Source organism: Aethalodelphis obliquidens, unplaced genomic scaffold (assembly GCF_003676395.1).
Source record: "Aethalodelphis obliquidens isolate GAN/ISIS:26980383/991018 unplaced genomic scaffold, ASM367639v1 scaffold27, whole genome shotgun sequence".
Lineage (NCBI taxonomy): Eukaryota > Metazoa > Chordata > Mammalia > Artiodactyla > Delphinidae > Aethalodelphis > Aethalodelphis obliquidens.
In genome coordinates this window covers 9,687,121-9,702,493 of record NW_020837971.1, presented here as the reverse complement: position 1 = coordinate 9,702,493, position 15,373 = coordinate 9,687,121, and the positions used below count along the sequence as shown (strand labels likewise).

Sequence of the window (15,373 nt, the reverse complement as noted above, 5' to 3'; positions counted from 1 at the left end):
TTACAACAGACACCACAGAAATACAAAGCATCCTAAGAGACTACTACAAGCGGCTCTATGCCAATAAAATGGACAACCTGGAAGAAATGGACAAATTCTTAGAAAGGTATAACTTTCCAAGACTGAACCAGGAAGAAATAGGAAATATGAACAGACCATTCACAAGTAATGAAATTGAAACTGTGATTAAAAATCTTCCAACAAACAAAAGTCCAGGACCAGATGGCTTCACAGATGAATTCTATCAAACATTTAGAGAAGAGCTAACACCCATCCATCTCAAACTCTTCCAAAAAACTGCAGAGAAGGAACACTCCCAAACTCATTCTATGAGGCCACCATCACCCTGATACTAAAACGAGACAAAGATACTACAAAGAAAGGAAATTACAGACGAATATCACTGATGAATATAGATGCAAAAATCCTCAACAAAATACTAGCAAACAAAATCCAACAACACATTAAAAGGATCACACACTGGGCTTCCCTGGTGGCGCAGTGGTTGAGAGTCTGCCTGCTGATGCAGGGGACACGGGTTCGTGCCCTGGTCTGGGAGGATCCCACATGCCATGGAGTGGCTGAGTCCATGAGCCATGGCCGCTGAGCCTGCACATCCAGAGCCTGTGCTCCACAGCAGGAGAGACCACAACAGTGAGAGGCCCGCGTACTGCAAAAAAAAAAAAAAAAAAAAAAGGATCATACACCATGATCAAGTGGGATTTATCCCAGGGATACAAGGGTTCTTCAATATATGGAAATCAATCAATGTGATACACCATATTAAGAAACTGAAGAATAAAAACCATATGATCATCTCAATAGATGCAGAAAAAGCTTTTGACAAAATTCAACACCCATTTATGATGAAAATTCTCCAGAAAGTGGACATACAGGGAGCCTACCTCAACATAATAAAGGCCATATAGGACAAACCCACAGCCAACATCATTCTCAATGGTGAAAAACTGAAAGCATTTCTTCTAAGATCAGGAAAAAGACAAGGTTGCCCACCCTCACCACTGTTATTCAACATAGTTTTGGAAGTCCTAACCACGGGAATCAGAGAAGAAAAAAAAATAAAAGGAATCCAAGTCCGAAAAGAAGAAGTAAAACTGTCACTGTTTGCAGATGACATGATACTATACATAGAGAATCCTAAAGATGCCACCAGAAAATTACTAGAGCTAGTCAATGAATTTGATAAGTTGCAGGATACAAAATTAATACACAGAAATCTCTTGCATTCCTATACACTAAAAACGAAAGATCAGAAACAAAAATTAAGGAAACAATCCCATTCACCATTGCACCAAACAGAATAAAATACCTAGGAATAAACCTACCTAAGGAGGTAAAAGACCTGTATGCAGAAAACTATAAGACACTGATGAAGAAATCAAAGATGAAACAAGCAGATGGAGAGATATACCATGTTCTTGGATGGGAAGAATCAATATTGTGAAAATGACTATACTACCCAAAGCAATCTACAGATTCAATGCAATCCCTATCAAATTACCAGTGGCATTTTTTACAGAACGAGAACAAAATTTTTTAAATTTGTATGGAGACACAAAAGACCCCGAATAACCAAAGCAGTCTTGAGGGAAAAAAACGGAGCTGGAGGAATCAGACTCCCTGACTTCAGACTATACTACAAAGCTACAGTAATCAAGACAATATGGTACTGGCACATAAACAGAAACATAGATCAGTGGAACAAGATAGAAAGCCCAGAGGTAAACCCACGCACCTATGGTCAACTAATCTATGACAAAGGAGGCAGGGATATACAATGGAGAGAAGACAGTCTCTTCAATAAGTGGTGCTGGGAAAACTGGATAGCTACACATAAAAAAATGAAATTAGAACACTTCCTAACACCATACACAAAAATAAACTCAAAATGGATTAAAGACCTAAATGTAAGACCGGACACTATAAAACTCTTAGAGGAAAACATAAGAAGAACACTCTTTGACATAAACCACAGCAAGATCTTTTTTGATCCACCTCCTAGAGTAATGGAAATAAAAACAAAAATAAACAAATGGGACACAATGAAATGTAAAAGCTTTTGCAAAGCAAAGGAGACTACAAACAAGACAAAAGGACGACCCTCAGAATGGGAGAAAATATTTGCAAACAAATCAACAGACAAAGGATTAATCTTCAAAATATATAAACAGCTCATGCAGCTCAATATTAAAAATACAAACAACCCAATCAAAAAATGGTCAGAAGACCTAAATAGACATTTCACCAAAGAAGACATACAGATGGCCAAGAAGCACATGAAAAGCTGCTCAACATCACTAATTATTAGAGAATGTAAATCAAAACTACAATGAGGTATCACCTCACACCAGTTAGGATGGGCGTCATCAGAAAATCTACAAACAACAAATGGTGGAGAGGGTGTGGAGGAAAGGGAACGCTCTTGCACTGCTGGTGGGAATGTAAATTGATACAGCCACTATGGAGGACAGTATGGAGGTTCCTTAAAAAACTAAAAATAGACCTACCATATGACCCAGCAATCCCACTATGGGGCATATACCCAGAGAAAACCATAATTCAAAAAGACACATGCACCCCAATGTTCATTGCCGCACTATTTACAATAGCCAGGTCATGGAAGCAACCTAAATGCCCATCGACAGACGAATGGATAAAGAAGATGTGGTACATATATACAATGGAATATTACTCAGCCATAAAAAGGAAAGAAATTGGGTCATTTGTAGAGACATGGATGGATCTAAAGACTGTCATACAGAGTGAAGTAAGTCAGAAAGAGAAAAACAAATATCGTATATTAACGCATGTATGTGGAACCTAGAAAAATGGTACCGATGAACTGGTTTGCAGGGCAGAAATTGAGACACAGACGTAGAGAACAAACGTATGGACACCAAGGGGGGAAAGTGGCAGGGGTGGTGGTGGTGGGATGAATTGGGAGATTGGGATTGACATATATACACTAATATGTATAAAATGGATAACTAATAAGAACGTGCTGTACAAAAAAAAAATAAAATAAAATTCAAAAAAACAATTTATTTCTACTTATCTCTGTATCTTTTGTTGCTATTACCAATGGTATCTTTCTATTACATTTTAAAATTTGGTTATTGTTGGTATATAGGAATGCTTTTGATTTGCCTTTTTTCAGCTTGTATCCATAAACCTTTCAAAACTCTCTTATTTGTTCTAAAATAAATAATTTTTCATCTGATCAATGGTTCTGAAATTGTATCTTTATATGCAACGTTTTCCAGTTCTCTCAGCAAGAAACCTAAAAACACAATTTGATCAATGCACAGTAGGTCTGAATAAATGCTGTACTTTTCTTTATTGAGGTATAATTGATGTACAATATTATATGTTTCAGGTGTACAACTTAGTAATTCACAATTTTTAAAGGCTGTATTCCATGTATAGCTATAAAATATTGGCTATATTTCATATACATACAATATATGTATTGTAAAATATATTGTAGCTTATTTATTTCATATATAGTAGTTTGTACACTGTACATTTTTCTTTAAAAACAGCAGTTTTATGTACTTTAAATGATGACACAACTAATTCAGTTACACAGTTAGTATATGTTTGAGCCAAATTTAAAAATACAGGTTAGATTAATTTAGAATAAACTCTAGTGACTGGTCCAAATTGTTTTGGAATTTTGTTGTACCAAATATAATTCTCTTATTTAACCGTCATTCAACCAGTTCTGTGGTAGATACATTCTAGGTACTGGGGACAGAGTAGTGAATAAGGCAGTCAAGGTCACTGCCTGTATGGAGCTTTTATTCGAATGAGGGAGCCAAACATTAAACAAGTACTTGCAAAAATAACAGTTTATTTTTTAATTATGATGATACTTTAGGAAAGTACAGGACGCTATGAGAGAAATACCACAAGAGGAATTCACTTAGATTTGGGAGTCAAAGTGCTTCTCTCTGAGGAAGTGATATTGAACAGCCAGACAGGGAGGGAAGAGAGCATTAAAGCAGAGGAAAATATGCCTGGAAGGGGCGGGCAAATTCAGGGCACTGAAGATGCCACTATGGTTGGAAGGAAGAAAACAATAGGCAAAGCAGAGCCAGATGAGGTTGGAGAGTTGGGCAAGAGGTTATCATGCAAGACTTCGGAGTTCTTTTTTCCTAAGTACCATCATTAGTTCCCTGAAGAGTCCCAGCACGAAAAGATCATTCTAACTATTGGGTGGTAAAGAGACTGGGAGGGCTAAGAGAGGAAGCGAGAAGTGCGGCAAGAAGCTCTTGCGAGGGATGGTGGTGACTTAGGCTAGGGAGGCAAAAGTACGATGAAAATTTGTGATATATTTTGGAGGTAGATTCAGCAGGACTTGGTGATGACGCATTGGCTGGGGGTGGGGCGATTGTTTGTAAGAGAAAGTGGCAAAATGACTCTCAGATTTCTGACATGAGTTGGGGGGTGGGGTTCTTTACTAGAATGGGGAAAACTAGAGATGAAGCAGATTTGGGAGGAAAGCTCAAGAGTTCAGATCCGGACGTGTCAAGGTTGAGAGGCCTGTGGGGCCTCTAAGCAGAGATATTGGGTACACAGTTAAATATGTGGATCTGGAGGGCTGGACTTAGAAATCTGAAAGTCCCTGGGAGCCACGGGACTCTTAGAGCAAGAAGATAAAGAGAGAGAATAAGATAGGCTGGGACCTGGGACCCGTATCTACCAGAGTGCTTGCATTTGCACCCAGATGAACGTCTCCTCCAGCAATAGAATGCAAACATAAGGGACTAAAAATAACTGCGTTCATGCGCAGTTGGGGCAAATTATGAACAGTAAGTTACAAAAAGGCCACAAACCAACTGCCACTTCTGAGGTGCCGGGAATAAAAGCAGGGTACTGCACACGATCCCTGCACACAGCACCCCCATGGGGATGGGCTGACCACCCAAGCCGCCGCTCCCGTCCGACCCAGACTCACCAACTGAGCCCTGTCCTCGCCCCGCTTAAGGACCCAGCCCACCCTCCTCAGGGAGCGAGCAAAGGAACCTGTTGCTTGTTTTTGCTCCCTCACACTGCTGCAGCAGGGGCCCCAGTAAAGCCTTGCCTGAATCTCTCGTCTGGCCTCATCAGTTTCTATTGAATAAAGAGTCCGAGGACTCAAGCTGGTACCAGAAAAGAAGGGAGTCCAGGACAGAGGGGAATGCCTAAAAAAAAAAGAGCTGGATAGAGGAGGAGTTGGCAAAGAAGCATGAGGTGAAAATGGGGAGAAGTATGATTTAAAAAATTAACATTTTTAAAAGAGAGGTTTTCCAGGATGAGTAGTCAGCACAGTCAAATGCTAAGAGGTTAAGTAAGATGAAAAAAAAAAAATGTCATGAAGAACCTAGGGGTAAGACAGGAATAAAGACACAGACCTACTAGAGAATGGACTTGAGGATATGGGGAGGGGGAAGGGTAAGCTGGGACAAAGCGAGAGAGTGGCATGGACATATATACACTACCAAACATAAAATAGGTAGTGGGAAGCAGCCGCATAACACAGGGAGATCAGCTGGGTGCTTTGTGACCACCTAGAGGGGTGGGATAGGGAGAGTGGGAGGGAGGGAGACGCAAGAAGGAAGAGATATGGGAACATATGTATAACTGATTCACTTTGTTATAAAGCAGAAACTAACACACCATTGTAAAGCAATTATACTCCAATAAAGATGTTAAAAAAAGAAAAAAAAAACACTCATTGGAGTTAGCAACGTAGGGTTTGCTGCCCTTAGCAGGAGCTGTGGTCGGGGCAGAAATTAGAGGGAAAACAGAGGTCTGTGGCCTGGAGTTAGGAGAGCTTCCTAAGAAGGGCCTTTATCACACCATGAGTTAGGCTGTGCACCGCTCTTTTGCATCTCATGAGCGTTCTTTGGAGTGATCCAGCCAAGAAATAACACCTCTCAACTCCCATCTAAACTAGTAGGTAAAATGTCAGGAAGATAACCCTTGCTGAGATTTTTTTTTTTTGCGGTACGCGGGCCTCTCACTGCTATGGCCTCTCCCGTTGCGGAGCACAGGTTCCGGACACGCAGGCTCACCGGCCACGGCTCACGGGCCTTAGCCGCTCCGCGGCATGTGGGATCTTCCCGTGTCCCCTGCATCGGCAGGCGGACTCTCAACCACTGCGCCACCAGGGAAGCCCGAGATATTTTTTTTACTTCTATGTACACATAGTCTGTGCAAATCTCTGCAGACCAGTGAAATACACACACACACATACAAGTGCAATGAGAGGTATAATCTCACAAGGAACTTGAGGAAGCTGTTGTCATCATCCCATCTGCTGATCAGAGTCTCAAAGGTCAAGACCACACTGGAGTCTTTCCATTGTTGTAAAAGTTAATGAAAGTTAATTATTAAAGCTGACAGAAAGGTGATTTCCCCACTGCTTTACATAACTTATATATAGATGTCTCTATACATATGGATGCGTGCAGAACCTATAGACCTAAGTGGATGGACACTGCCTCTTAGAACTGGGCTATTTTCCACCATCGCTGAAGGACCTCAATGAGTGTGTATCAGGTAGGAAACAAATGTATGATCATTTTACTCAAACTGGTTTTCTCTTGCAAATGTTATATTTTTTGATCAAAGCCGATTCAAAAGTTAGGGTTGCATTCTTGAGTGTATTCCATGAGCAGGAAATTTTGAATGATACCACTAACAGTAGGCTAAAAATGTTAGTCTGGAGCCCTAGAATGTGATGTAAATACCTGAGTAGATTTTGATATGACCAAGTAAATGTTTGTATGCACTGTTAGGGCTTAAATAGCCTTTTCAATGATAGCAGGGTTTTTTGCATTCATTATTCACATATTCCTTTAATTCTGCACTCGAACCTGACTTTATTAGTAGACCATCTGTTCTGAAGTTTGGCAAATAAAGCAACATTTTAGGAAAGGTTTTTTCCAGGAGATAGAATGATCTGTTAGAAGGTATTGAGAAAAGACTTTTGGTCCAAAAGTGAGGGATTTAGCTGCCAGACACTCCAGAAAGTCCAAGAAGGGAACGCGGGGGCGGGGTGGCAGCGGGGAGAAAAGGGAATAGAAACAAGTAGGACAGACAGTAAAAAAGAAAGAGAAAAAAGTTGCCACTGGAAAGTAGCAGAATGTCACATGCCATGAGTAATATCATACCAGCAGGAGTACTTTTCCTATGGATTACCAGTCCTAACAGGAAAATTTATTTCATTCTTTAAAATGTCAGAAGGTTATAGGGAATTCCCTGGCAGTCTAGTGGTTAGGACTCTGTGCTTCCACTGCAAGGGACACGGGTTTGATCCCTGGTAGGGGAACTAAGATCCCAGATGCCATGCAGTGGGGCCAAAAAAACAAGATTACACAATATTCTTTAAACGTGAGTGTGAAAAAACAACTTATTAAATCTTTGGATTAGATAGTTCTCTTTTCTAAAGAAAATGTGTCATTCAGAGAAACAGTGTAGTGAAAACTGGCCACATGAAGATCATTCCTACTAAGAAATAAGGAAGCAACTATTTGATTTCAGACAAAAGTATTAAATAGTTTACAGGGGGTTAACACACATGTTGCCTCCTCCACCTGGAAAAATAAATGAGTAGGTATATAAATAAATGAACAAATGTCTCAATAGCTACTAAATAGCTTATACTTCACTAAGGAACAAAACAGTTCACAAAATGAGAATGGATGTTTTTTAACTACTAGAATAAATGAGTAATAACTTGGTCCAGCTTCTCTCCATGATGGAGGTCCTTGGTTCTCCAAACAAGGAGAAAAGAGCCTTCCTCTAGCCTCTGTTTCACTTTGTTGAGTAGTAAAGGGAGAATAAACCGGTTCACTTCAGTGAGATTGAACTCCAGGCTACCCAGGCTCACATTTTGTGTACGTGATATTGAGAGCAGGAGCCTGGCAGGAGGGGCTCTTCTGCACAAGGGCACACTGTAGGTACCTCGTCTGGAGCTCTGTTCTCTTGTCTCTCTTGGGGATCACGGCTTATGGGCATCCCCACATCAAAAGGCAGAGAAGAGTGTGGATTGGAGAGAATCATTTACAAGACCTGGCTTCTTGTCCTGGCCCTGTCGTTTGCTAGCTGTGAGACTTGGGAAGTCTTATATCTTTTCTGACCTCAATTTCCTGCTCTGTAAATTGGTGATAATAACGCCTACCTTCTCTGCCTACTTCACAGGATAACAGTCAAGAGAGAAAAGTGAAAGTGCTTAGGAAGATGCAAGGCCTTAGAGAAAGTCAAAGGATTCTCTTTATTATTTTGAGAGCCTTGTGGGTCTGAGATTCCTTCCTATGGCACACCTTAACATTTCTCTAGCAGTTCAGCCTTTTGGCCAACAAAGTCTTCTGTTCCAGTATTTGGCCGCTAGCCTTTGAACATGATGTGTTCATCCCCCACTGCTTTCTCATCATCTCTTTCAAACTTACCTGTTCTTTAAGGTCTAACTCAAGACCCACAGTCCCTTGATGAAATCTTCCTCAACACCAACCCACACTCACATCCCTTCTGCTTACAATTTGTTATCCGTACCAATCGTTTGAGGCCCTCCTTCTATGCAAGTAAACTTTGGAATTTAGGACTACATCATTTCTATATCTTTTGCTTATAGTTCAGTTTATTTCAACAGGCCTTTCTGAGTAATTACTATGGTACAGGTACTATGCAAAAGGGAAAAAATGATTAAGATTTAGACCTTGTCCTTGAGGAACTGAGTCTTATTGGAAAGAGAAACTTATCAACAAATAATGACAATACAGTACACTATGGGAGAGAAATACACACCAGGTGTGTACAATAAGGAAATGATTAACTCTTTTTAGGAGATTCCATGAAGGCTTTACAGCATTGTCTTAGGAGCAGGGTTCCTAACAAACAATAGGATGATAAACGCTTGTTGAAGGAACAAAGGAACAAATCAATGGTCAGGGACAGCTGAGTATTTTTAAGGATGAATTGGAATTTACCAGGTGTTGGAGGAGAACACAGATAAAGAAAACAATGCATGCAAAGGAATGAGGGGAGGGGGTGTTAAATATCATGGTTTGTTAAGAAACTGCTGTAATTATGGAGGAGGAGTGAAGAGTCTTGAGGTAGGCCAGAGGAAGATATGCGGGGCCTTGTATACCATGCTAAGAAGCTTAGATAGGAGACGCTTTAACATGATGTTAAAATAAATGGGTGGGAATGGAAAAGCTCGAATTCTGGAGAAGTCCAGAATAAACACAAAATTATAGAAAAGATGGCGGCACTAACATTTTCAGACAGCTTCCAGCTGACTGTCATGGAAGGTCTACCCAGTTATTAAACTCCATCCTGAAACTATTATCTGTGCAATTAAAGCTAAGAAGTCTCTCCTTACATACCTCACTTTCAGTCTGGACAACAGTCCTACCAGGGAGGTAATGACATCCCCTTTCACCATGAGAAAAACTAAGGCTTGGAGCACTTGCCCATAGCAACACAACGAAGCAATGGCAAAGCAAGGATGTGAAGGCAGGTCTACTTAGCTGCCCAGTTCCCACTCTTTTCTGTTGCATCTCCCAACTCAGTTAGGTTTGACTGAGTTTTTCAGCAGATGGTCAAGAATAATAATTGCCAATAAAAAGAATTGTCAATAATAACTATAGTGCCTGAACTAAGATTAAGATAAAACTGAGTTAAGTTCCTAGAAGACCACTATAAATCTGTGTCACATACACAAATTTCTTGAATAAGCAATACAAAATACCTGTTATGTTCTCGCCCACTATGGACACTGAGCTAGAGCTGTGTGAATCATCCATATTATTGTGGCAAAAAAAAAACCTTTGGGACTCTTTGGAGATACTGCCCCACACCCTCAGGATTCTCATTCCAGTCCCACCACCTTTAATTGCCTTCTACGTCACCATATTCCCACTTCAGGGGAAGACTCTGGCTTCAAAAGCAATCTGGAAGGGTTTGTGAGACGCTCATAGCTTTCCAAGGATCATGACTAAAGGGTGGAAGGAAAACAGGAGTGCTTTTTATGTTCTAAATGATAACGGACACATTTATTTCTCCCAAAGAGCTACCAGATTCAACTTCACCTCTATACCATAGCTTAATTAATTACCTTACTGTGTTTCCAAAGTGGCTGAAGCACACAAGAACCACAGCATTTAGCTAGAAAGTACAGCCTGCCCCACCTCTGACCCTTCTGACCTTTCTTCGTCAGGATCAGCCTCCGCCCCGAGCTCTCTTCACCTGCATCCTTCCCACTCATCCCCAGCCCAGTGACTCCTAACCACCACTCTGTCCCTCTACGATTTTGATGCCATTATCTCCCCGCTTCCATTCAGCTTGACATCATCCAGAATGTGGATCTACGTGCCCTTGATTTCTGGTTTCTTTTTGGCTGCGGAGTGGGGTCCCTCTGAAGGTGCTCACCAGAGCCGTTAGTCTGCTTGTTCTCCCATCTCTCCCCCAGATGTAGCTATCAAGACACGGCTGTTTTTCCCATTGTCCAAGGACCAATTCGTGAAATAGGCCTGGCTTACCTCTGGTTTTCCACCGACTGGCACAGGGGTATTTTGAGGTCTGATGGAGGGGTGGAGTCACTGAGAGCCAACCTTGTGCCAGGGTGGTAGAGGTTACCTACCATGACTGGGGAGGGGCTGGGAAATATTCTGCACACCTGCTTCCCTCCTGGTTTCAAGTTACCACCAATTAAAGAAAAATACTAGCATTGCTTATGAGCATCTTGGTTCAAATTAGTTTCCCACAGAAGGGGCAGACCCCTGAAAGACTAGAACACTGAATGGATAAATGCTGAGACAGGCAAAGGTCATGGCCATCGACACTTCTCAGGGGAGTGGGGCAGGCAGAATGGAGGTGCCCAGGTAGCTGGAAGCCAGGTGGTGACACTCAGTGCTGTGCTGCAGGGTGCAGATGGGTGGAGCTCAGAGGGGTTAGGGGGATGGGTAATGCGCATGACTATCCCTAATTCCTAGAAGTATCAAAATGTTATTAATAAATCAGAATAGTTAAAATAGAAAAAACTGAACTTCAGGAATTAATCCCAGGACTAAATTTCTGCTCAGAAAAAAAGAAAAAAGCAGAGAAAGACAAACGTGTATGACTAAGTCACAGGACCAAGATATGTAGGTATATGTATGTATGTGCATGTGTCTATGTATGTAATTTATATGTAATAAAGGCCAAAACATTTAAAAGAACACATCATAGGAAAGGAAGCAAGACTGGAAATGTACACAAACAAGGCTTAAAGTTCAAAAATTATTAGGAGGAAAAGTGCCTGAGAATGAATTTCAATCCCCCAAAAGCCACTGATGCCCTAAGAAACCCAGAGAAAAATTTGAGGCATGAAGATAAAACAGAACATGAAAAGGTGTACATTAATGAGGGTGTAATATTTGAAAGTGGAATTCATTCTAGGAACCAAGAAAACGTTTTCCAAGAATTTCTGGGGAAAAGGTAACATGTTCAGGTTTTTTTTTTTTTTTAAGTTAAGAAAAATCACGTTTGAATTCCTAACTAAAGTAGGTCATTCTCAAGAATCCCAGAAATGATGAACTGGAGAATGACATTAATTTATGAGTATCTGGAGCTTTTCTCAGCAGAGGCACCATTGGGGTGGTTGATTTAGTGGCTCAGATGGTTGGTTACATGTGGAATATTTTTTCTTAAAAGCTTTTTTTTTTTTTGCTGTGCCACATGGCACGTGGGATCTTAAGTTCCCTCTGCTTTGGAAGCATGGAGTCTTAACTACTGGGCCGCCAGGGAAGTCCCTGGTTACATGTGGAATATGAGGCAGTAGCTTTTGGGAGAAGTGATGGCAGCTAGGGGAAAACCACAAGATTGGAATGGTGGCCCTCAAGCTCTCTCGTTCTAAATTCTGAAAAGATTTCTTAAGCCACCCTGACGCCGGCCCTTGAGCACTCCCCTTGTAGTCAGCGCTTGGGCATGAGGTGGTGGCATTTCCCAGGCTGTGGCAGGATGGCCAGGGCTCAGGCCTTTGATCCACTGAAGAGCCAGGGCATGGTCATCCTCAAGGAAGGAAGCTTCATAGAGATATAGTTATATCTGCCATCACTGTCACTGGCCAAAAAAATTAGACTGTGACTTAGCAGAGAGAAAATGTGCAGCAGAAAAGGAAGGAAAAAAAGCACTTTCAGGATTTTTCTTAAGGAAGAGAACTAATGAGTTTCCGTGAACACCTTGATGAAAATATGAGTAAAGTAACAAAATAGCATCTTTTTTTTTTTTTCTGTCCACGGCAGCATCTGCCAGAAATAGAATGCACAGTACCCGAGTCATCTTCATCCTAAATTGGCTAGGTTGGGGAATTCCCTGTCAGTCCAGTGGTTAGGACTCCATGCTTCCACTGATATGGGGGCCAGGGTTCAATCCCTGGCTGGGAAAATAAGATCCCGCAAGCTGCTCAGCACGGCCTAATAATAATAATAACGTTGGCTAGGTTGCATACCTCAAGGATTAAAACGCTTCTTGAAGACAGCCTTTGCAAGAGACCTAAGGTGTCAAGAGTCACTAACGTGGGATAGGTCTCGTGTAAACGTCCCGACCATATGGTTGGTAGTTGGCAAACAAGGACAAAAATCCTTGCTATGCACAGCAATGAGTAAGCCAACCCCCACCTTCACGTACAAGTTCTTTTGATAATGGAAAGTACTATATAGTTAGTGGGATATAACACCTGGAATTGAGTGTGGAGAGGTGGGAGCGGGAATAGAAATGAGAAGCAAGGAGGACAAGCAGCTTGGGGTTGGAGGAAGCTCAGAAAGAATAGCAAAGGCGGTCTCACAGTCATAACAAGGTTCACGGGGTCTCAAATGCTGGAGGTCAAGCCAGAGGCTGGGGCAGAAACACCACACTGTGGTCAGAGAAGGTCAGTAGAAAGGACGTTGGAGGGAGCTAGGGAATGGGGTGGGGAAAGAAATGGGTGCCAAAGAGAGATCAGGTGGGGTCAGAAATTGAGGCCAGCATCTGATTCCTGGTTATAACCTGAGCTCTGCAAACACGCTAAAAATCCCTTGAGCTTTGGAAAAGCACCATGTAACAAGGTACAATCTAGTTTGAGATAATTCAATTAATAACTATGATACAGAACCAAGATTAGTGGGCAAAATGCTAACAGTTAGTTGGAAGGTTCTTCAATTCTGTTCACACTGGACAAAAGAGAAGCTGCGCGTTGTAGAAGAGACAGCAAAGTCTGAAAACAGAAGTCGTATTTTTGACAGTGTACTAGCTGTATGACCTGAGGAAAAGATTCTTAGATTTTTATGGAGACTTTTATGTGCTATTTATTGTCTTCTCATTTGTAAGAAGATGACAAGAATAATAATAGTAATTGTCTCAAAGAATTGTGAGGGCTAAATAGATAATGTGCATAAAAAAACTTTTGCAAAACTGATCTTTTAACTGTAGTAAAAAGGATTGAGATAAGAACCAAGAAATTAACAATCTTGTGCAGAAAATGCAAATAGTTAGAATAAGAACTACCATTTAGTGAATGCTTGTCGTGTGCTAGGTGCTTTGAAGCAATGCTAGATGCTGTGAAAACATTCTCATTTAATTTTCATCATCCCCTTGTAACGAGTATTATTATTCCAAGTATACAAATGAAGCTTAAAAAGGTTAAGTAAATTGAGTAGTTTCCTCAACTACAAATGATAAAACTCTATTTAATTCCCAGAAATAATAAGAAAATACCTTAAATGGGCAATATCCTTGAATTTCACAAATTAAAAACATTTTATAATGTATTACAAAAATTCTGATGGGTCAAATGGAACAGGCTTGACTAGAGTTAGGGGCAATGAACAGACTTTAAATCTAACCTGTCCCAGTACCTCCAGTGCCATAACTTTGGAAACATTGCCGAAAAAAAATTTTTTTTAATAAATTCCTTTCTTGAGATCTCACTTTACAAGTCAAAAATGCACTCACTGGTTAGTAAACTGAGTCAATTTCTATTGCTTTTTGGCAATCTTTTAAAAATAAATCAATCAAAGCCCTTGTTTACTTACCCAGAGGAGCTGTGTCCAGCTTCTTGCAGTAAAAAGCGATTATCACAGTCGCAAAATACAATCTACGTCCCTTAATCCAGCCTCTTTTGATCTCAAAAGGTGGTAACATTCAGTTCAGAGCTCACTCATCTGTAAATTGCATCACATTATCTCCGAGTTATTTAAGAAGCAAGCTCTGTTTGGTTTCAGGCATTTTTAACCTGCTAAAGGCAAGAAGGGTTTGCCACATAGTTCCAAAGGTCTTCCACTTACCACAACGGTCAGAGAAAGCACAATGATTGAACCCATCGGGAATCAGTACGTCGTGGCCAGGCCAGTGTATTCCACAAAGGCTTTTGACGAAGAACATAAGAAGAAACACAGACATCATAAGACACTTCTGGATCATCTCAAAACGTGGTTCCGGTAAGATATTTTTTTAAGATACTGGCATTAGGAGTAAATGAAGCACTTTCTCTGAAATTTTTAAGCTTCCAAGCTCTTCTTTTGGCTATTAGCCCACAGTCTCCAAAGTTGTTTTTTTTTTTTTTCAGACAGATATTTATAATTGGCTACTTATTAAAGATTTAAAATGTTTCTCTTTTCAAATATTTTCCCCCCTCTCCAAAGTCTTTTTATCTTTGGTTTCCAAACCTCCTACTTCCTGCCAGGGCTAGAAAAGTAGTCTCTGAAATTGAACACCAATCTTGGCTCTCCACACAATCTCTCCATACCAGAGAACTGATAGATGAGGACAGAGGAAAATTCTCCATCAAAGTGTTGTAAAGTCAAGCTGAGGATGACAGATAATTTCTATTGTGGCTAAAGAAAAGCAACATTTTTCTTAAAACAAAAAATCCTTTGGTGGTGGTCAATCCTTTGGGGGCAGTTGATATGGGTAAGGAGGTGAATGTTAGTGAGAAAGTTAGTGAAATGATAATATTATCTTTACCAATTTTCCATGTACAATAGGTACTAAACTTAAAATTGGATATTAATAACTGAACGGTGGCTTTCAATGTTTTCAGCTGTTCTGCACAAAAGGCCAAGAGAATTGCCCTCTCTTTGTTCCCCATAGCATCTTGGTTGCCAGCGTACCGCATAAAGGAATGGCTCCTCAGTGACATTGTTTCTGGAATCAGCACAGGGCTGGTGGCTGTACTGCAAGGTAACTTTTTTTTTTTTTTGAGATATAATTCATGTATCATAAAATTCACCCTTTTTTTTTTTTTTTTTTTTTGCGGTACGCGGGCCTCTCACTGTTGTGGCCTCTCCCGTGAGCCATGGCCGCTGAGCCTGCGCGTCCGCAGCCTGTGCTCCGCAACGGGAGAGGC

General features: G+C 40.8%; 1 protein-coding gene across 3 annotated transcripts in view; it reads left to right on the top strand.

Annotated features, from left to right (window-relative positions):
• Positions 1-14,334: 14,334 nt before the first annotated feature.
• The window catches only part of SLC26A3 (solute carrier family 26 member 3), a 31,403-nt gene continuing 30,364 nt past the window's right edge, over positions 14,335-15,373 (top strand). For 2 of the 3 annotated variants that reach the window (XM_027123933.1, XM_027123931.1), the window contains exons 1-2: positions 14,335-14,465; positions 15,068-15,207. In XM_027123933.1, the coding sequence (XP_026979734.1) occupies positions 14,335-14,465; positions 15,068-15,207 (271 nt within the window). The remainder of the gene's footprint in view (positions 14,466-15,067; positions 15,208-15,373) is intronic. The other variant, XM_027123932.1, reaches the window with a different exon arrangement.